This window comes from Schistocerca americana, chromosome 3 (assembly GCF_021461395.2).
Source record: "Schistocerca americana isolate TAMUIC-IGC-003095 chromosome 3, iqSchAmer2.1, whole genome shotgun sequence".
Taxonomy (NCBI): Eukaryota; Metazoa; Arthropoda; class Insecta; order Orthoptera; family Acrididae; genus Schistocerca; species Schistocerca americana.
The window spans coordinates 122,419,010-122,441,854 of NC_060121.1; the positions used below are offsets into that span (position 1 = coordinate 122,419,010).

A 22,845-nucleotide genomic window follows, 5' to 3' on the forward strand; every position below is an offset into this window, starting at 1 on the left:
ATATATCAGTGAGTACTGACCAGCAGTATATACAAAATTTATTAGAATTGAGCAATGAAAAATATTTTGTACTAGTAAAAAGATAGTAATCTTAAATAAAAGGTGATAGAGACATGCTTATAAATGTATCTCTAAAATACAATAAAATCAAGTTTATACAATGCAACAAATATAATAATTTCATACACAAAACAATATTTTTCCTTTTACCTCATTTCCTTTAACAGTTAACTTCTCCCCTCCTCCCCCCCCCCCCCCCCCCCCATACAATAATAATAATAATAATAATAATGTCTGAGATAGGAAAGAAAAATAATAATAATGTCAACAGGATTTATCTGTTACATCTATTTCTAGTACCGTCAAGCCTGTTGAACAACAGATTGTAAGGTCTTGGAAGTACTAAACAATATCAAAGCAATGAGCATCTTATTGGAAATACATATGCCTTCTACCTATAATCGCAAAATGTTCACAATTCATACAAATTAACAGACTTCAAACTGAACTATCCACATATGACAGTAATTCATATTTTATAATAAAATACTGTAAACAGTTTTCTAACAAATTGAAATATTGCAGAGGTAACTTCAATGGTGGAGTGGTATCTTTACACTTCTTATTTTTCTTTTAAAAAACAGAAAGATAAGTCACAAAAATTTTGGAGAGGATATACACTAAATGTGCCTCTTGCCATTAGTGTGTCATTACACAAAATAGTCTAAAATGTAGATTGAATTATATAATGTGCCACAATTAGTGAAAGTCAATATCACCTTTCTTCTTCTTCTCACTCAGAAGACAATGGGAAATGTTACAATTCATTTTTAAACAATGATAAGGATTTAAAATTATAGCGCAGGCTTGTCAGGAATTTGGATACTACAAGTTCTTTCAGTCCTAGAATTTTTTAGGCTCACTTAAGAAACTATCAAGTACTTTAAGTGTGAGAAAAATCAAGTTGTAACTTGATTTAGTTAAAATTATAAACCTCCTCTTATACTGGTTGTATGGACTGCTACCAAGTTCAAGAACTTCATGCGCAAATATAAAAGTAAAAGGTTAATTGCTCATTTACTTAATTTCCTTTGTGCTGTAAATTTGGCCAAACGAATTGTTGATGGTGGCCTATTCACTGGATGGAGATCTTAAACTTCCCTTGATGATATTTGAGAGTAGTAGTCTTCTCTCATCATCAACAACAATATTGCAAACATGACACTGTACAAGTCACATACTCAACGCAGTCACCTCTATGAGACAGTCACAGTTTACGGTATATAACACGAGACCTGCCCAATCAACTAAAAGTACTTGCACCGAGCGTAAGCCCCCCAATAAATAAAGTATTACTGCAAACAAGTATAGTTAAACACCTGTACTGTGACAACAAGTATTTACTAAATAAAAAAATCAGTGTCATACGTTTCTGCGTCCAAATGAGGCTCTAATCAAAATTTTACCAAAAAAGTGTTCAAGCACATAATTTATATGTGTAAATGACATGTATATCTTTGTAAATGTAGTATTTACATGTGGCTCATGAAATTAAATCTCAATTTTAGTTATAAACACAAATAATTAACTTATAATCTGACTGCATTTTGAGTTTCCTTTAAGAAAACTTTGCAGGTCTTTCAATAGATTTTTTGTTCCTGTAAATCCAACTGAATGCCAAAATGATTACTTCAACTGATTCTTGACAGTTCCATCAACTGATTCTTGGCCGATTCCTTCTAGATCCTTGATGAAACTGAGGTCCAGCAGATGTCCAGTATAACAAAAAAGAGAAGAAAATAGTTTGTCTGCCTTTAGTTCTGGATTAAAGAGACTTTCAAGTACTTAAGGTATGAGAAAAATCAAGGTGTAACTTACATCGCACACACTCAATAAACAAGGCCCTTCTTCAGTTTCTGGATCTTATTATACAAAGCTTATATAACATCATGAGGCATGATGTACTTTGAATGTCAGCTATGTTACTGTCTAAATGTTTTCAATACAATCTCAACATGCAAAATGCACAGAATATTACGGAGAAATTAACTTACTGGCATGAGGCACATTTAACATCCTATTTTAAGCCATGTTGATGCAAATATTGTTTCGATCTTAGTGTTAAATGTAAGATATTCTATAAATAAGAAAGTTAAACAAGTGGACAACATTTCAGGAGCAGTGAAAAACAAAAGAATTTCTTACAAATACAAAATTAACAATAGAGACTTGAAGGCAGCTAATTTTAGTCTTCTTAACCCATAAATATTATTCAGCTTGTGGAATCTAATGATTTTGATGACTGAGTTTGCTCAACTATACACAGCAACTGATTTTTTTTTCCCCCGGTGAAATTGAATTAACAAATCTGCACCCTTAAAAGTCTATTACTTGAATTTAAGGAAACTCTGTCTATCATCGGCTGACATTGTTAAGCCAACTACATATAAAACAACCAACGAGCAAAATAAATAATCACAATCATTCATAACTATAATATGCATTTTTCTGCTAATGTTGGCTACTCTACAGCACAAAGTGGCTAAAGTTTTAGAAGGCAAAGCACTTTAAGAAGAGCAGAAACAAAGGTTTCCACTGGAAAACTGAGGCTAATTTTATTCATGTTTAAATACTTTTCTTGGGCATCAACTGGCAAAACCAAAGGCATAAATACCGCAGATAAGTAACAGAAAATTTACTATAAATCCAACAATGCACCATCAAAAATATGGGTAGACAGATTTTTTATTTTCACAGTGTATGGCAAGGACAGACCATTATATTACAATTCATGGCACATTGGGGTTATATAACTTTTTACCTATGAGCAGATACTTGAAAGATGAATGGAAACAAACAAAATCTTACACTGGTTTAAGGAAGTCAGCATCTATAACAGATTTATGTCTCAATTTCTGATGGACGTGTATGAGTGTATTAGCAGACACATAATAAAACATGCACTTTCACACAAGTACACAAATGCCTGCGCTTTTACATGCACACATGTACATCAAGGTCCCTGCCCATCCTGAAGTCATAACCCTCGACCTACAGTACATTTACACATATTAATGTGCTACGTTGCACATAAGATGTTCTGAAAACCTCATTTTCCCAAAATAAGATACATACCTGTAAGAAACTAATAAAAAAAACTTAAATGAAATGATCCTGAGTTTTCAAGCTCTTGAAAAGTGTGCTAAACTAACCACTGGAACAATACAATCAATCTTTGGCACATTACTGTATTTGAAATATATGTACTTCAAGATCTTGTGACCAGTACCTTTCCCACCTAAATACAGTGTTACAGCATATTACACTATCACTTAAGTTGACATGAGTAAACCACAACAAATATCTACCAGTTCGTTACACCATGTCATACAATGGATATAAATACTTTCTACTTTCGAAATACAAGGAGTTGAATTAGCCAAATAGTATTCACACAGTGAAATTCTATTTCATTAGTCCAAAGAAATGTAGAATCATTTGTACTAACTGGAAGAATAGGGAGCAAAAAGTGATGGCACCCAATGAAGTTAGGATATTTTGCACTGATTCTTCAGTCATTCATATGTATAAATACAACTTTTGCAATACAGTTAATCAGTTATTATTAAATTGACATTGCCTACATAGCAGTTTATAATTTTGTAGATTAAATAGAAATGAAAAATGTAATATATAGTAAAATTAGAGAAAGTTCATAACTGTGGTATGGCAACAGGCCACACTGAATTTAAAATTCAATTATCTACATCTCAAAACTTAATCATGCACTAATGTTTTGCATGATGACTAACTACTAGTTTAAGAGTTGATCCTTCTATAAATCTCATGCAAGGAAGGAATGTTGTGTACCATTACAAAGGACTCCGAAGTGGACGTCATGGGAGCACGATATAGTTCCAGGATAGCTCCTCAGGAATAATACTGATAATAGAACCATGTAGAAGCTACAAAACTTTATAATCTTAAGCGTTTGCATATATTCCATTGCATTTATGTACCTGAGAGGCTGACATCTTAATATAATTATGTAATGAGTCATGCACAAAACTGCATTCTTTAGTGTTTTGAAAAACCCAATAGATGTGACAAGATCCATTGATCAGTATTAACACATTTAACCAGCAAATCACTCATCCATTAGCAATTTGTGAAACATTTCATCCCAGCAAGACTAGATACCATAATGTTAAAACGATTTCACTCGAGGCAATATCTCTTTTCCGCTTATTTCTATGGAGAATACACACACACACACACACACACACACACACACACACACAAAAGAGAGAGAGAGAGAGAGAGAGAGAGAGAGAGAGAGAGAGAGAGAGAGATTGAAGCCTCTGATGGGCATATGATACCTCATGTTACTCAAACAGTGTAAGGAACAACGTTTTTTTAAAATGCATGTAACAACCTGAGAAATGCAACTTGGCTATGAAGTTCCCTAGCAAGTAGCTGAATATGAAACTATAGTAATTAATTGGCTATTATGCTTGTAATTCCTATTTTCATATGAAACCAATTCCATAACCTTACATAATAATAATGGAAATTTTTAGATGGATCAGTGCATAAAATAGGGAAAGGCAACCACTCATTTATAGCGCACATATGTGCGATATATGTAACAGAAAACAGTATTAACACTAGCTTTCAGGCTTTTGCTCTTTTTCTAGAAAAAATACACACACTGACACATACAACCACACAGACACCCAAATGCACACTCTTGCAGCCACAGGAATGTGTGTCAGAGTGCCTGTGTGGTTGTGTGTGTGAATGTGTGGAGGTTTGCTAGAAAAGAAACAAGAGCTCGAAAGATAGTTTGAATACTGTTTTCTGTTCTGTGCTACATATCAGTCCATTACACATGAGAAGCAATTACAATGCTGCAAAGATCTTATAACCATTCAAATCACGAACCTACTGCATTTGGAGGGGGAAAAAAGAGAGAAGGATAATTCATTACAACATTAATGGGTAAATCTTCTACGCAACAAGCTAAGTGTAGCAATGACTAAAAGAAGCACAGAATGAGGAATTATGTGGCTGTTATGAATGTTAAAAAGAATTCAATTCTTTATAAGATAGTGAAGGAGTTATGGTGCAGTACAGACTAAAAGGTGAAAGAAAGACAATGTGTAGCAGATACTGAATAATACTTACTTACAACCAGAGAATTTCCTACAAAAATAGAAAAGAGATTCTTCTGCCAATCGTCATACAGTCAAAAAGGGCATCAGGAACACAAGCTTTCAATTAAGTTAGCTTGATTTGCTGAAAAAATATTTTGTGACTGACACAAATAACCTGTCACAAAATGTACGATTGCAATGAAAATTTACACATACAACTGAGGAAAGTAAAAGTCAGAATATCCAAATTAAATTTTATCAGCAGTGCTATGGAAGATCTGAGTGAACCGAAACATAGTTTCAAACACATTTAGAATACAGGACATAATATTTCACGTCTATCTTCCACAGGCTGGGATAATTTTACATACAGCAGAAATTAGAGAATGAAATCAATTTTCGAACACTTAATCTTAAACTGCTATTCTCCAAAAAAGTTGAGATAAGTGGTTGCAATGTTCTAAGAAGTACAAGACATATTGGGGGAAAACCCGGAACCGTTTCTGTAAAGAGTATTTTCAGGGTGTTACAGCAAGTTATCGTCTTTAATGAGAAGACTGCATCAAAATGTAACAGTCAATCCAATGAACAAAAGGGATGGAAAATGTGAATCGAAGTAAATGAATAAATAGTTCTTGATGAGTTTACAAGTTTAAGAGACACATCTTTCATATAAAGAAACTACGCAAAGTACAATATGGCAGAATACACTCAGAAATAAGAAAACTATATTAGACATATGTCACAAAAGAAAAATTGAAATTACATTACTTAAGTGATAATGGCATTCACGTGCAAACAACTGAACAAATACAAAATAAGGGAACAATGCATGACTAGGATATGATTAACACATGTGAAACAAAGTGAAACGAAGATTTATGTCTCGTATTTGGTGGCCCATAACAGTGATGAAATGTGCAATCTGTACAAATTACAAACATATATTTGTGTAGTATCTACAGCATCAAATTCATGGTAATAAAATAATTGCAAACCATTATAAGTTTTCACATATAACAGACAAAATGATATGATGTAAATATAAACACAAGGAAAAAGTTAGACAAGCTAAATAATATGCATGATACTGTTTTCAATAAATACCTATAAACAACATCAGTTAATATTACACATATCTGCCACTAAACTGCGATAACTAGCAACATATATGAGGAACATAAACTACTAAGACTGGCATCAGCAGAAAGCTTTCCTGAGTAACACATAGGAATGAGGATACAGCAATCCCTCTTATTTTGTTTACTGTTTTGGGTAAATGTTGCTTTGCAGAAAAATTTAGCACAACTGATGTAATAACTGTACAGTTCAATCATATTTAGAAATGAAAGGGCTCAGACTCAATCTTTTTAGTGTGTGCAATAATAATCTTACTTATGGCTGGACTACATAATTTATACATGATACATCATGAAAACAAGAGAGACAAATGAGAAATTACACTACATCAAGTTCTGGTTTTCACTATACTGAGCTTCTGGCCATTAAGTTTGCTCATGGCTTCAGCCTTTTACATTTACTATGTCTCTTCAAGTTCTCGTTGCTTAAAATTACTTGCATGTGCTCATGTTATTAACTAAAGACACTAATATATAAAAAAAGCAAGCAAATCAGAAAACAGCAACACACACAAATGACAATACAGCTCCTCTCAAAAACAGGAAGTGTCAGCCAAACATTGAGCCTTAAATTATAGAGTATACAAATCTTAAGTAATATGCTTTGTAGCCCACAGAGTTCCCCATTACATTAATGTTTTCCAAGTGCCTGTTGGCTTAGTTATTCAAGACCATGTGACAACACAGCTTTGTGCTTTTTAACCCTTGTAAACTAAAAACTATGCCATGACAAAACTGGAGGAAATTCTGTAAAAAATGGGGAAGACCCTCAAAACAGTAAAGTAAACTGTGATGAAATAATGTAATCTATATTAAATTTAAAGAGAATTGAAACATATGAAACATTAAGTTTCTATGGTGCTTGTAAAGTATCCTGAATACAGCAAATAAATGCTAGTGAACAAAATGAATAAGAATAGAAAAAACTCAACTAAAAAAGTTTTCAAAGTGAGGAATCAGATTATATTAAATTTATAAATACCTACTGTAATTAATGACATTGGCACTATATAAAGTTTTGTTGTGCATTTCACCTAATTCAATTGACATTTAACCAAATATTGATTATATGCAATATGTACTGTATAGATGGCTACATTACAAAATAAGCCTACACGGCTCACATTTCATACGAGCAGTCTTTCTCTATGAAATGAAACAATCAAACAATTTCATTCGAGACACAGACTCTAAGGAACACATTTACATCAGTACAGATTCTCTCTGTCTTATTTGTACACACTACACAAACTTTACTTTTCAAACATACACACTAATTCAGTCACTCCCTCACAATATGCTTTAATATCATTTCTATGCATCACTATACAATGACCTCCGAAGTATTAACATTTTACTTGGATTCTGATAATACAACAAAAAGTATAAATGCTCTTTTAAAAGGTAGATAAAAAATGGATGTCTCTCTGGTCTTTCTCATCCAATGAGGAAAATGAATCCTAATGTTTATGACTGTAATCCACTAGTCTTAAGGCTATCATTCAAAGTTGTCCATTTGCACTTATGATTTTTCTTCCCTTAACAGCATTTAATTCAACACTTACAGCAAAACTGTGTCTCATTGAAATCTGTTAACAAAATATACAAATAACTGCAACAAATTCAAAAAGTTTTGTTTCATGTTGTCCAAAGGGTGAATAGTTCATTCTAACAGCAAAATAATGTTTCACCTGGAACAAAAAACATAAGCTTTCACAACTCTGCATTTAGCAGAGCACATTTTGTCTAAACCTGAAATCTAAAAAGTAACTCAAAGTGATGAAACAGACCTCAGTGAGTCACAGCAGTAATATAACAGGGCGCAGAGAAATGTAAATGTAACCAAAGTTGGCACAAGTTGTTATAAAGCATTGTAAGAAATACCTCTGCATTACTGAATCTCATTTTACATATTCATAAAAAGTATGGCTAATTTTACATTTGCAATCTAACTCTCAAACTTGTACGTTATGGCACACAGAAATAACATTATAATCAAAACTCGTCTATAAAATCTTGGTGAAATGTCACACAATAAGAACAGTAACAGAGTCAAATCTCAAGCCCTAACATCACTGCTCATGAGCAATCAATAATAGAGTAATGCTGGTGTTCTTAACATGTATAAAAGCTACATGAACCGTAAACCGGCCAAGAGATAACACATCTCATATGCCACTATTAACAGGTACTGCAGACATATTCTTCAGTCTGAACATAGGTAAGAAATCTACGGCTGCCCTGCTGATGCACAACTATTGCTCAACAGTCATCAGCTTCTGACTTCTTCTGTTGGCACAGCAACTGTCTGATCTACCACAGTCACAGGCCGCGTGCGAGCAGACTGCTTCTTCTGAGAACAAAAAATTGCAAGACAAATCGATTAACAAATCTGAAGTGAAATTGTGTAAGTTGCACGATTTTGAGTTAGTTAAGTTTATTTCAGTATAAAATAATACAAAATCATAATCTTCTTGAATATTTAGCTCTAGTTTTTTTAAGTAATCTACATTTTTGTATAAATAACTCACTAACTAAATATGTATTCGTGTTCCAAGATTCAGCATAACAAATTTTAAGTGAATAATTACTTGAATTATGTTGTGTGATATGCATTGATAAATTTCAGTGCCATTATGGAAGTGCAAAAGTAAAATATTAAGAAAAATGAAGATAATATTTACATGAATGAAAATACTTTGTAAATCTACTTTTCGACAGAACTATGTAAAGCACAAAAGAAAATGTATAAATTAACTGGTCACAAATGTATATAAAGGATTACAAATGTTATATGTCCATATGTACAGTACATACAATTACATATTTTGTTCAGAGATAAACTCAAAAGATGACCATTTTCACTCGGCTTGACATTTATACACATACTCTGGAACATCCCTTATGACAGTCCAGCAGTAATCTCCTAAAATGGTAGGGCTCCACTTTCCGGCATACCTCTTCTCAAATGTGGCAATATCTTGATGAAATCGCTCCTCATGTTTATTATTTACTCCACCACAATCTTTGGGGAAGAAGTCAAGATGACTATGTAAGAAATGCATTTTCAATGACATATTTTAACCAAGTTTTTCATAAGATGTCAACATGTTATCTACAATCTCCTTGTAATTTATTGTCCATTTGTTCCCTAAGAACTGTAAATAGACTGTCTTAAAACATTTCCATGCATGCTTCTCATCACCTTGCATGATTCCATCAAAAGTATGGCCTCCAAAAAGCTCTCGAATCTGTGGGTCTACAAAGATGCCCTCCTTTACTTTGGCATCACTTAAGTATGGGAATTTTTGCCTGAAGTCCTTAAACACGGCACCATATTTGTTCATTCCCTTAACAAAGTTTTTCATGAGACCCAACTTGATGTGCAAGGGTGGGAGCAGAATCTTTTCAGGGTCTACTAGAGGTTCACTCTGAATGTTCTTTATACCTGGTGGAAGAGATTTTCTGTGGTGGGCCATTCATGTTTACTGTAATGAGATGCGTGAGCTCAGCTATCCCATTCAAAGAGAAAGCAGCAATATTTAGTATACCTTAATTTCACACCTAATAGCAGTGCAACCATTTTCATTAATAAAGTCACTGAAGTTGAAGATGAGTGGGACAAAAGGATCACTAAAACTGGTATATCCAAAATATTGCACACAAGTAAGACCAGGGACAGTAATATAATCCACTGTTACTAGTTATTATGCCTCTGACAAACCATTATAATATTTGATTTTGAACTTAACATAAAAATCTGTATATAATTATCTCACCATAATACAACAGTGTAAAATGAAAACCAGAGCTAATTTTGAATTGTCTTTGTGATATCCATGGTCAGCACATTAAAACTGGTAGGAATTGGCTATTTTCATTCGATTTACATTTTCATTGTTGCACAGTGTTATGAGATTACTTGACTTTTTCTCTTATTTAATGAAACTCAAAAAAGAACAAAGGCAAAAATTAGGAAAGGCAACCACTCAATTACATCTGACTGGTGTAGCAAAGACACATATTGCAGTACAAAAATCTAATAGGTTTTTCAGCTACTAGTCTTTATCTAATGTAAGTACATATTCCTTCCGCCCCCCCCCCCCCCCTCCCGCCCCCTTATGCACCCACCTGCAGATGTGATGACATTCTAAATGTGGGTGAGTGCATTCAGGTGAGTTTGGCAATGTTGTTAGTGTGTGTTCTGCTAAACCATAATAACGAGCACAATCAGAAATGTAATACTCATAAACTTCTAATGGTCCTACAGTCTTAGCTAGGTGAGCTGCAAACTGAGGTAAATTACCCAAAATGTACAAAACAATAGTTGTCACCTGGTCAATGATGACATTGGAGTTATAACAACAAAGCGTGCATCAAGTGCAAAATGTCATATTACAACCAAGAGAACTCATTTATCAAGAGAAAAAAGTTCCTGAAATAGAGTGTACTGCTACTTGTTCTGACTGCAGCATGTGATGGGATTTGAAATTTCACTGCAAATATGTTGTTACACACACACAGAGATTCCTTTGACCAAAGAAGAATACTGGGAATATCCCCGTTTTAACTTGAAAGAAACACAATGTTTTCCAAACTATATGATTGTGTTACATTCCATAAGTAAGAATTACAGTGACCCAAACCTACTACATTCTTGCCCATAAAAATGCAGTGGAAGTCATCCATTTACATACTAAAGCACAATAATGAGCTGCTTACAACTGCTCTGGATTATTTATCTGACCATTCAATCAGAAATCATGTCTGTGACACACACTAGAATATCCACTGCAAAGCATTTTTATAGAGTTAATGGTTGAACATCCCTTTGTAACTCAGTCTCAAAAAATAAGCTGTGAAAACATTGATGAATTTCTCTCTACAAGAGATGTGAAGTGTGCAAGATTGACTTACAAATCTGAAGTATGCCCTCTAACGGCTGTTAGATCCAAAAATAGGTCAACAAATTGACCTACATGGCATGGTGTTGGAAGTAAATATGGCATTTGCTACATGCATCATACCTATGTGCCAGATGTAGGTCTGAGACCTGTCTGATACACACACACACACACACACACACACACACACACACACACACACACACACACACAGGATATTGTATTCTGGTCTGGTCACAGTCTTATTCTATGTGGGGCAGGGCAGCCTACGAAATCATTTTCTTTACACTGTGTTGCCAACTGTTCAAGATTTTGTTGAAGGCTAAAGCCACTGTTCCACCAGGACTGTCATCAGAAATATTAAAATTTATTATTGTTCATTAAAGGCTTGTTTCAACTATTGTGCCATTTTCAAGTGATATACTATGATGCATATTAAAGGCATTTCAGTACAACCCACAAATTAATTTTGGTTAGGCACACATCAAGCACTTGAGCACATGCACAGTGGTAAGTGCCATCAAGAGATAATGTGAAAAAACAAAGTGACCTGTTTTGCTGTCAACTGGTCCAAGTTATATACTGTTAACAGTAGCACAAATGCTGACATTATCTCTTGCTGCTCACTACTGTAAATGTGCTCTTGTGCTCAATGCAATCCTAGCCAAAATTAATATGAGGGGTGGGGGTTATTGAAATGCCTCTGACATGCATATTACTACAGAATTTGAGAATGGTGCAACAGACGTAAGATGCCTGTACTAAACATACATACTTTTAATTTCTGATGACAATCCTGGTGGACAACTTGTTTTAAGCTTTAACACAGCCTGTGAAAGCAGTGATGTAACATACCGACTCCATTGTAATTCCTGCACAGCATTTTATATTGGCATGACCATCAACTATTTGTGCACCTGAAAGAATGGCCACTGCCAAACTGAATTTACTTAATTCCAATGGCTGCTTCATAAACTATGTCACCTAGATCCCCTCCCACGCAAAATACCAACTTCACTGACTTATGGGGATGGGAGCTGCCCTTTCAACACATCCTCCAATCCTGTAATCCTCCTGACCTCAATTTTCATTAAACCCTGCCCCGTGCGAACACCCACTCCTGCCCCAAGACCATAACTTCACTCACCCTCTTCTCCAGAGTATCCTTAATTCCCTATTTTCCATTGTCCCCCCCCCCCCAAATAAATCATTCACCCACGTCACACGTCATATAGTGCACTGAGCACAACTCCTACTGCCTGTGGCCAGAACGAGCTCACTGGTGTCACATTCCTATCCCAGGCCCCTGGTCTCCTTTCTCTGCAACCCCTGTGACACAAAACCCTCACCCCAACTGCATTGCTAGCACAATGTGGACAACCAGAACAATGCAGTAGTACAGGTGTGTATACATGTGTACTCAACAGCTCTTAAGGACAGTTCACTTGAAAGCTAGCAGTGTTCTCAGTCATGTACCTGGGGACGACTTGGCACTTCAACTATTCATTTTACAGATATCCCATCCACCAAGGACTTTACTTTCCATTACCATATGTTCATCAAGGTGTATTTGAATCTTTAACTGCTAGCACAGCGACCTCCACAAAAGTCACAAACTGGCACCATAGACTGTTCTGTCCTTTTTCTGAGCTAAGAATCTTCTTTATGGGTGTGTAGTAAGCAAAGTAACCAAGCTTCAGGGTTTCACCACATGTTAGTATGGGTATTACTCACAGTGAAGATGGCAACATTGAGATCTACTTGTTCTTTTGCTGCAATGCATTGCTTTAACCTTCCTGATGACATTCTTCAGCACTTTGGCACACAGTCAGCAGTAGAATTCTATAACTGGTTGATAAACTGTGTAACATGGTAAGGATAGCAATTGTCAATGTGCATGTACTGTTGATGGACTTAAAATTTTCAGACCACCACTATAATTCACTACATGTTATCAGATAAGCATAGTACCAGCTGAATTTCAACTACATCAATGGACTTATATGTTCTATAAAATTTGGCAGCTCAGCTTTAACACACAACATATATCATCAATATATCGGAACCACATAAGGGACTAATGGTTTTTGGCTCCAGAAATGTCATATGTTCCACAGTCTCTATTATTAATATTTATACATGCATGTAAAATGACAACAATGAATCTGTTTCAATTAATCTGCCTGAAGAAAGGTAGGTGCAATATACAAAAAGGTTACTGAACTGATAATTTACAAATCAATGTACACTACATCTGAACATGACTCAGCAATACTGAGAGCCATAAACTGCACATAGTCAGCCAAAAAGGACATATGCCTTGAGTAGTCCTCAAAGCATTACAAGATTTACAAACTAACACAAATAATACTGGAAGGAACGTACCATTCTCCATGGTGGATAGAAGGGTGTTTGTGAACAAAATCAACAAAAGCATAAATTTGCACCTTTAATCCTTTAGATGATGACATTCATAAGTGGTATGAAAGTTATCAATACATAACATCATTTCACTTATTGTGAGAATTTGATCCAATGTAGCATTACCAACAGGTGTTAGCTGCCATTTGCGGCCAAAATGCTGGAGTTTGATCTCTGGTTGATCATAGGATTTGTTTCTGGCACTTTACATGACATACACCTCTGGCAGTGTTCAATCATATGTAACAAACGCCATATGATACTGTGGATCAAACAGATTAAACAGCAGATTCTTTCGTACCGGGGTTGGTGCTCTGGTTAGCAGCTACAAGAAAATGAAGATCACACTATCTCTAACAGGACGATGACATAATAAACACTGTGGTTTTTAATATAATGTTTCAATTAATTATAGGTGAAGATATAGTGGTGTTGTTCTGAGAGAATATTTATTTATTTTTTTTGGTCATTTATTCATGTTTCAAATCCTACAGCATGTAAGATACTTATTACTTTTTTGGAATACCTTTATATTTAGAGTATCAGTTTTCATTCTCACTTTTTAACCATTGTGGTTAAACAGAAATTAGTAATACAAGATCTACATGAATAATTAAAGCTGTGTTGCAATTTGCATGTCACTTAACTGAACATGAATGTGATTCTCTTATTAGAATACAATGAAGAATGAACAATAAAGTCTGTTCCCAAAATTTTTCTGGCATTCACATTGCTGCACCTCATTATATCACCTACTTTGAACACACTAAAATAAGTTGACTTACATAAAACTACGAAGGCAATAGTAGTAGTAGTAGTAGTAGTAGTAGTAGTAGTAGCAGCAGCAACAGCTTTATTCATCCACAGATCTCTTTAGGATATAGGACATGTAAAGGGGGAAAAATCAACAGAAGCATTGATGAACTGATATGATTGCTTTCTCAATTTTTTGTTAGATGGTAGTGTGAGTGTAGCTACAGAGTTTCGAAGTTACAAAAAACTAATCCATGTTTTTGGATAATACAATAATAAATTAAATTGACAATGGAATACAAATTAACCAATTTGCACGTCATGTAGTACAGCAGGAAAATATCTGGTTAAATAAATGCTAACCTAGTTAACTGTACTCATTACAGTAACTGGCTGATAACAAAAAGTGACAAGTTTCAGAGCAACCACTACTACAGATTAATCAAATTTCCTTCTCCTTCAGTCTTGCAGTCTCTCTCAACACAGATCCCTTGGTGTCTTTTACATTCCTTCCTAAAATTATCATGGAGACCGCTATTTCTGTGTAATTCCCATATAATTTCAAGGCTATTTTTCTTACAACTTGTATATGTACAGCAGCAAAAGAAGCACTCATTACCATATACACTCTTTCAAGAGGAAACTGCAGGGCATCATTACTTCTAGCATTAAGGGTAATTTAAATATGAAATGCCTCTCCATAATGACCAAGCTGCATCAGATTTTTCAGTGATGTATGTTAACAGTTTTGGGCTGCAGTGCCCTACGAAATTTTTTATCACTGAGTTTAACAGCAGAAACACACATACCTTTCTCCTAAAAGGAAAGCACCCTTTTTTATCAGGTTCTGGTAAAGCATCAATGATAAGGTCTGGAGTTGGAGTGTTGTTTGGACCAAATACATTTAGTTCCTTGAAGCATTCTGTCTCAACCATCTAAAAGAAAAAATTACAATACATAATATTTTACCTTATACTTAAAATTTTAACTCTGATGCACCATAAGCCAAATATAGTTTTAAATATATGTTCTTTATGATATGAAAATATGTCGATCAGTTGTATTAAGTGTTACATGACTAAGAATAATTTACTAATATTATACAAAATGAAAATGCAGTAACAAACCCAATAACTAACAATTAACATGGTATCAACTATTTCTGAAGAGAATATTTTGTTCCACTATGATGAATAATTCAGTTAAACAACTCACTTCTCTGAAAGAGCAATATATTAGGAAAACAAACATAGGTATTCAGAAATAACTACTGGCTAAAAACAGTAAGAACCCCTGCACAGAGATACATACAAATAAAATGCCAATGACAGTTTCTGTAATATGTTTTACGCCTTAAATTACAAAACTAAACACATTTTCAACTTCAGTTACTGTAACCAACAAATAATGTTTGGTGTGATGCATTTCAGCTGCACATTGCATAAGCCCACATATTGTTAATTATAAAGTGTATTAACATTTGTTATTTTGCATCAAGTTGTGCTTTTTATAATGTTTCATGGGAAGACTGACTTGCGTCTGAGGAGAACACACAATTAATTTATGGCACACTAAAAATTCTCACTTCTTTACTATGGACACAAACATTTAGCAGAAAATTGACATCCAGTGCACAGTAAAAATGTCTTCAGCTAGAGGCATCCACTGAACCTGCAAATTTTCAAAAATTGTCCACCCACTTTCCATTAGGTAGTCATCACAATCATTTCTCATCTTTTGGAATCCAATAAAGAACTTCCACGGTAAATGTGCGACACATATGCCTGACTGTATGTTCTGCCTGCTTCTACTTGATTTTCATTAATTATAATTACATTTTCCACTGCACACCATTCTTTGATCCATTTACTTGTTTTGCTATCTTTCCAAGTAATTTCTAAGATGCACCTCTCTCTGCTCACTGAGCAAACCTCAGTTTTTGAATGACTCTTTCTTTTAAACATTTATGTGATACTGCTATGAATAAAAAATGGTAACACACAGATTGTAAACTTTCCTTTTTACATACATCAGAATCTTCATTTCAAAAATCGTATTCAGTTTATTGAAAGCACTTCAGATAATATTTACTCTTCTGTTTATTTCTTTTGCTGTCCATTACCAATTGATTCTATGACTATATTGTTAATTTTTCCAGTTTTCTTCATCATCGTCAGCCAATTCAATCATTAAATGATGTGGCCTCTTCGAGTCGTGGATTCAGGTAGGCTTTCAGCAGTCTTCTCCAAGTGGGACGGTCTTGGGCAGTTCTCTGCCAGGTGTTACCAGCGATCTTCTTGACGTCTTTGTCCCATCTGTCTGGTGGTCTTCCTCTAGACCTCCGGTGCTCTCTCGGACTCCACTCCAGTACTAGCCTCATCACCGGACTCGCATTCGGGAGGACGACGGTTCAATCCCGTCTCCAGCCATCCTGATTTAGGTTTTCCATGATTTCCATAAATCGTTTCAGGCAAATGCCGGGATGGTTCCTTTGAAAGGGCACGGCCGATTTCCTTCCCAATCCTTCCCTAACCCGAGCTAGCGCTCCGTCTCTAATGACCTCGTTGTCGACGGGACATTAAACACTAACAACCACCAACCACCTAGTAGCTTCGTCCATCTGTTGTCTTTTCTTCTTGCGACGTGGCCAGCCCACTGCCATTTCAAGGAACCTACTGTCTCTAAGATGTCATTAATCTTCGTCACAGACCGGATGTCATCTGCCCTTTTCCTGTCCTTTCTTGTATAGCCCAGTTTTCTTACATGTTATTAATCTTATTTTCAAACCTACTTTTGAACTTGGTCTATTAAGTTTCACAAATTGTTGTTGATGTTTATCATCTGTACCAGTGGTAAATAATACAATGCTACCAAAAGAAAAGTACAGATTGGCATATACAATTTTTTTTCCACATCACAGATTGAAAACTTTCTCTCTAGCAGAATAGTTTTGGTGATATGGGATTTCCTTCTAGGTTCTTCTTTCAATTCTAAATTTTTCAATATCCTAACACAGTTTGCTGGAAGATTTTATTTTAACTGAGTCAAAGACTTTTGCAATATACATGAATCCCACATTAAGTGGTAATCCATTATCATGATTCCACTTTAAAATTTTGTCACTTGCAAATGACCCTTCTGAAGTCAACTTGTTCCTCTCCAACCTTAAAAACCAATGTTTTTCTAAGCAACTGATGATAATTTTAGTGAAAACCTTGCATATTACAGAGAGAATCCACTGCTTTGTTTTCTTCATACTTTCAGTGTTTTCCATTTTTTCTCTTATTAAATATTCACTGTTCGTCTCACCTCTTCTTGTAGATATTTCTGAACAGTGTTATTTATTTCCACATACAAGGGGATGCTGATAAGTCATCAGCTTTTACTAGTTGAACCTGCTATAGATTAATTCTGATGTTTTGGCATTAAACTTTATTCTTTACATTATATCTATTAATTGCATAGCAGTAACATTAGTTTTTATTTTTCCACGCAGATTTGAAGCGAGCATGGAGCAAGAAAATTGGGAATTCACAATGAAAGAGAGCCCAGCTGTGATTATGTATGTATTTTCTTCTTCTTCTTCTTCTTCTTCTTCTTCTTCTTCTTCAAGAGAAAACGGGCAAACAAATTTATCATGATATGGCAGGTACAAAATGGGTTACCAAATGTCTCAGCGCAGACTAAAAGCATGAACCAGAGTTGCTTCATAATACCTTTTCAGTCCAGTTTCACTGGGATCCTGTGGGATTTTTGAAGCGTCTCATCACCATGGATGAAACATGGATATACACATATGATCCAGAGACTAAAGAATAGACACGCAGTAGTTCTCCACATCCAAAGAAGTTCAAAACACAAAGATCATCAGACAAGTTGCTCATATCAGTCTTTTGGAATAAAGATGGAATTATACATGTTGGCTACTTGCATCTTGGTAAAGCCATGGCTGCAAAGTACTGTGTTGAACTACTCAACAAACCGAAGCAACGATTGGTCTCTGAACATCAAAAAAAGCTGAGAAAAGGAATCTTGTTTCTGCAAGATGATGCCCTGCCTCACACAGCAAGAACTGTCAGATCTTCACTTTGAAATCCTCAGACATACATCCCATTCACCTGATTTGGCCCCTTCAGACTATTATCTGTTCCCAAACCTCCAGAAACATCTCAAGGGAAGGTGATTTCTAAACACTGAGGAAGCCACAACGGCTGTAGATGATTAGTTTGCAGCACAATTCTTTTATTTATTTAGATTTTTTTCCCCTGAGAAAAACATGGGTTAAACAAGCTGGAACAAAGATGCCATAAATGAGTTGAGCCCGAGGGGGAATATGTTGAGTAAATAATTTCTTTTTCAGAACCATAACACCATTTTTTAATTATAAAGCCAAGGACTTATCAGTACTCCCTTGTATTATGTCATGTGCTAGAAACTCTTGCTTCCTATTTTATAGCTGCCTTGCACGACTTGGGATTTTCTTTCCTTTGGTATCTTCTACTTGTAAAATCTTCTAATCTTTACAAAAGTACCTCCTTTAAATAACTGCCTCTTTCATCTATACCTGTATAGCCTTTATTTTCTAAGATGCTGACCTTTCTGGTTATTTAGTCTGGCATATCATCCTATTCATAAATAAATTTGTATAGTCTACATTTATAACTTGCTGAGTAATCTGTCCATTTGTAGCTATAAAAAGCACAGACATTATTATACATACATATTAACATTATGGCAGATTTTATTACTTAGTGTTTTTGTTAGTAATGAAACATGCATTCAGCTGCAGTGAAATTCATGGAATTACTATCTACAGCTCATCAAATATTCTAATTGGCACCCCCGGTAAAAGCCATAGCATTGAAAAGAAGTATGCAGGACACACTGAAAAACAGATGCTCTCTATGCTAGTCTATCTTGAGCAAGACTCTTCACAACTACTGCAACCTACATTCATTTAAATCTGATTACTGTATACCTGTCTCAGTGTCTCTCTACAATTTCTACCCCCTGCCCCCCCCCCCCCTCCACCACACACACACACACACACACACACACACACACACACACACACACACACAATCACAATACCAAATAGAAAATTCCTTGATGTCTCAGGATGTATCCTATCAAACGAACCTCTCTTTGAGTTATATTGTGCATTAGAGGTGACACACATATATAAACATTATATATGGGCTCCTGAAAATGGCATTGTGTTGCCAAAGTGTGTCATGGCAAACTACTTTCAACATTAAAAGTTTGTAAGCAATGTAATATTGTACGTTTTGCACCTCACAGGTCTCAAAATGTGATAAATGAAGTTGTTCTTTAAGTTGCATCTATAACTGTTATGTAAACGAAAAATGATTGCTATTGTTCCAGAGAAATATGGAAGTTTATGTTACGGTTTGGTTTTGCACTTGTGAGGAAACTCAATTAAACAGGAACTGTGTGCAAATGTGATCTGAGAAGATACGAGATGGCAAAAAATGTTTCAGGCCATACAAGGCTGAGAGATAAACAATGAAGTTGCAAGTTTTGGATGTGCTTGTTAGTAGTCAAAAGTAACAGCTATAGAGATCCAAAACATTACATTAGTAATTGCAAGAAACTTTGAGGTTGATCTTTTTAACTATATTATAAAGGAGATAAATGAGAGCAAACGTGGAGTTCACCATTGAGACACACATATGAACTGCTGAGAGTCAAAGTCATATAACTCAGTTTTTCCTAATTCTGAGAAATGAGAAGTTTTGCACTTTGTTTAATGTAAATTCATGCTTTACAATAACTTGCGATTCATTTGATGAAATGTACAAATGAAATGTTATAATTACATTTACTACAAACATTTTAGTTTAGTTCAGCAGTGCATTCATCAACAGATTACAAATTACTGTTTATAAATAGTGAAGTTTCTTAAACTGTAATTCTTGTCATGCTGATATTTTGAGACACTTTATAATGGAGCATGTCTGTTTACTCAACTTCACTGTTCACGTCATCATCTACTGCTAAACAGCCAATATGCCCACATCCAGACTCCTGAGCCAAACTTGTAGTTGTCAGCTGGATGATGAAAGCGTAGTGCACCCAAGGGATGTATGGGGGGAGTGTTATCATGTCTCTACATTTTTGCCTTGGTGACAGGTCACACATCATTGTTTAGAGGGATGAGATGAACACTAGACAAGCGAGGATGGCCACGAGCATGATGTGAAGTTTTAATATTCAAAGTTTTCAAAGGGATTCCTGCATCAAGAGATTCTTTGTATAAAACTAGATGTGGGCACTCTTTATGGAAAAGAAGCCAAGGAATGTGAAGCCAATTGAATTTTCCATTTGGCGTATTATTCTTTCTAAATGTCACACTTTCTTCTAGATCCTTTGTTGAGCCAAAATCATAAAGGGCCATTCTACAAATTGTAAAGGGTTGTTTTCTCTTTGCCTTTTGAATGACATTACACAAATCATCCAGAGCAAAAATTTGAGTAGATCTTGATTTTGTCTCAATAACTCTGAAATCCTGATTGTTTGGCGGAAAGGAATGTCCCAATAACAAATACTTATGGGCAACTCTACAGATCCCATTTCTTGAGTTCTTTACACTCTCTATCCAAATAGTGCAAGTTTCGAATTCTGATTTTGATCAGTTGCTGGGTCACTGTATGCTGTTATGTATGAGCATTACGGGTATGGAGTTCTACATGCTTTAGAAGGTAGGAACCTACTTCTTGGGGGCCTTTTGATGCCGAAGTCTCATCATAAATGTACATAAAGCCTCGTCCGTTTTGAGATCATAAGTGCTGCAGTTGTATACATGTAAGTTACTCAAACAATAACGTTTTGATATTGAAACTTTAGGGAAAGGCAATGCTTTCTGGAGATCAAAACTTACGGTTATGATATTCACATTGCCATGACTGGGTTTGGTGTCCTCAGCCAAACACTGCTATGCTATATCTGCTTTCTCCAATGTTCATTTTGTTTTTGCACTAATGCCAATTTAAGTGGCTCTTCCGCAGTCAAAATTCTCATCTTTAAGGAGTCACATGTAGCACAGGAATCCTTCACTGGGGCATGGAAGAAGTTGAATCTCTCATTGAAAACATGTCTGTAGAAATTCTCCTTCACTGCACTTCTTTCTCCTAGTTTTCTTTTTCTTGTTGCCAGCTGTTTCTGGTGATTTTGAGGTGGCACGAGAGGAAGAATGCGTCTGGCACTCTCTAGCAGCTCTGGTGGAAGTTATTATTATACCATTTCTCCACAACGACTTCTGTGCATTGTGAGTAAACTGAGTGGTATTACTCCAAAACTACAGGGTGACAGGAAGTCTGCAGTAAATATAGTACAGTTTGTCACGTCGGTTATTTTCAACATACACAACGTAAAGGTGTCTTTTTAAAAAAGTAAAATACATACATTAACCCTTTTTCAGTCAACCATTTTGAGTGGTGAATGCTAAAAATGTCATACTTTTTACTCCGTTATGCAAAGATACAGCAAAATACTGCATCATCTGTTAATACATCTCTTTCATCAGATACTGACTGCGAACAATATACAGGGTGGTCCATTGATTGTGACCAGGCCAAATATCTCACGAAATAAGCGTCAAACAAAAAAACTACAAAGGACAAAACTTGTCTAGCTTGAGGGGGGAAACCAGATGGCGCTATGGCTGGCCTGCTAGATGGCGCTGCCATAGGTCAAACGGATATCAACTGCGTTTTATTAAATAGGAACCCCCATTTTTTATTACATATTAGTGTAGCACGTAAAGAAATATCAATGTTTTAGTTGGACCACTTTTTTCGCTTTGTGGTAGATGGTTCTGCAATAGTCACAAACATATGACTCACAATTTTGGACGAACAGTTGGTAACAGGTAGGTTTTTTAAATTAAAATACAGAATGTAGGTATGTTTGAAAATTTTATTTCGGTTGTTCCAGTGTGATACATGTACCCAAAATGGGGGCCAACTATCCAACCTCCCATAATGCCACACCATACATTAACCCGCCAGGGTTGCTGATGTTCCACTTGTTGCAGCCATCGTGGATTTTCCGTTGCCCAGTAGTGCATATTATGACAGTTTACGTTACCGCTGATGGTGAATGATGCTTCATCGCTAAATAACAACGCGTGCAAAAAATCTGCCATCGTCCTGTAATTTCTCTCGTACCGAGTGGCAGAACTGTACATGACGTTCAAAGTCATCACCATGCAATTCCTGGTGCATAGAAATATCGTACGGGTGCAACTGATGTTGATGTACCAATCTCAACACCGACGTTTTTGAGATTCCTGATTCTCACGCAATTTGTCTGCTACTGATGTGCGGATTAGCTGCAACATCAGCTAAAACACCTACTTGGGCATCATCACTTGTTGCAGGTCGTAGTTGACATTTCACATGTGGCTGAACACTTCCTGTTTCCTCAAATAATTTAACTATCCAGCAAACA

General features: G+C 35.5%; 1 protein-coding gene across 3 annotated transcripts in view; it reads right to left on the bottom strand.

Moving 5' to 3' along the window:
• Window positions 1-265: 265 nt before the first annotated feature.
• Window positions 266-22,845, bottom strand: part of LOC124605225 (G protein-coupled receptor kinase 2) — a 173,549-nt gene continuing 150,969 nt past the window's right edge. For 2 of the 3 annotated variants that reach the window (XM_047136775.1, XM_047136776.1), the window contains 2 exons: window positions 15,183-15,308; window positions 266-8,648 (listed from right to left, as the gene is read on the bottom strand). In XM_047136775.1, coding sequence (XP_046992731.1) covers window positions 8,568-8,648; window positions 15,183-15,308 — 207 coding nt within the window. In that variant the 3' untranslated portion in view covers window positions 266-8,567. Of the gene's footprint in view, window positions 8,649-15,182; window positions 15,309-22,845 lie in introns of those variants that run through there. The other variant, XR_006978624.1, reaches the window with a different exon arrangement.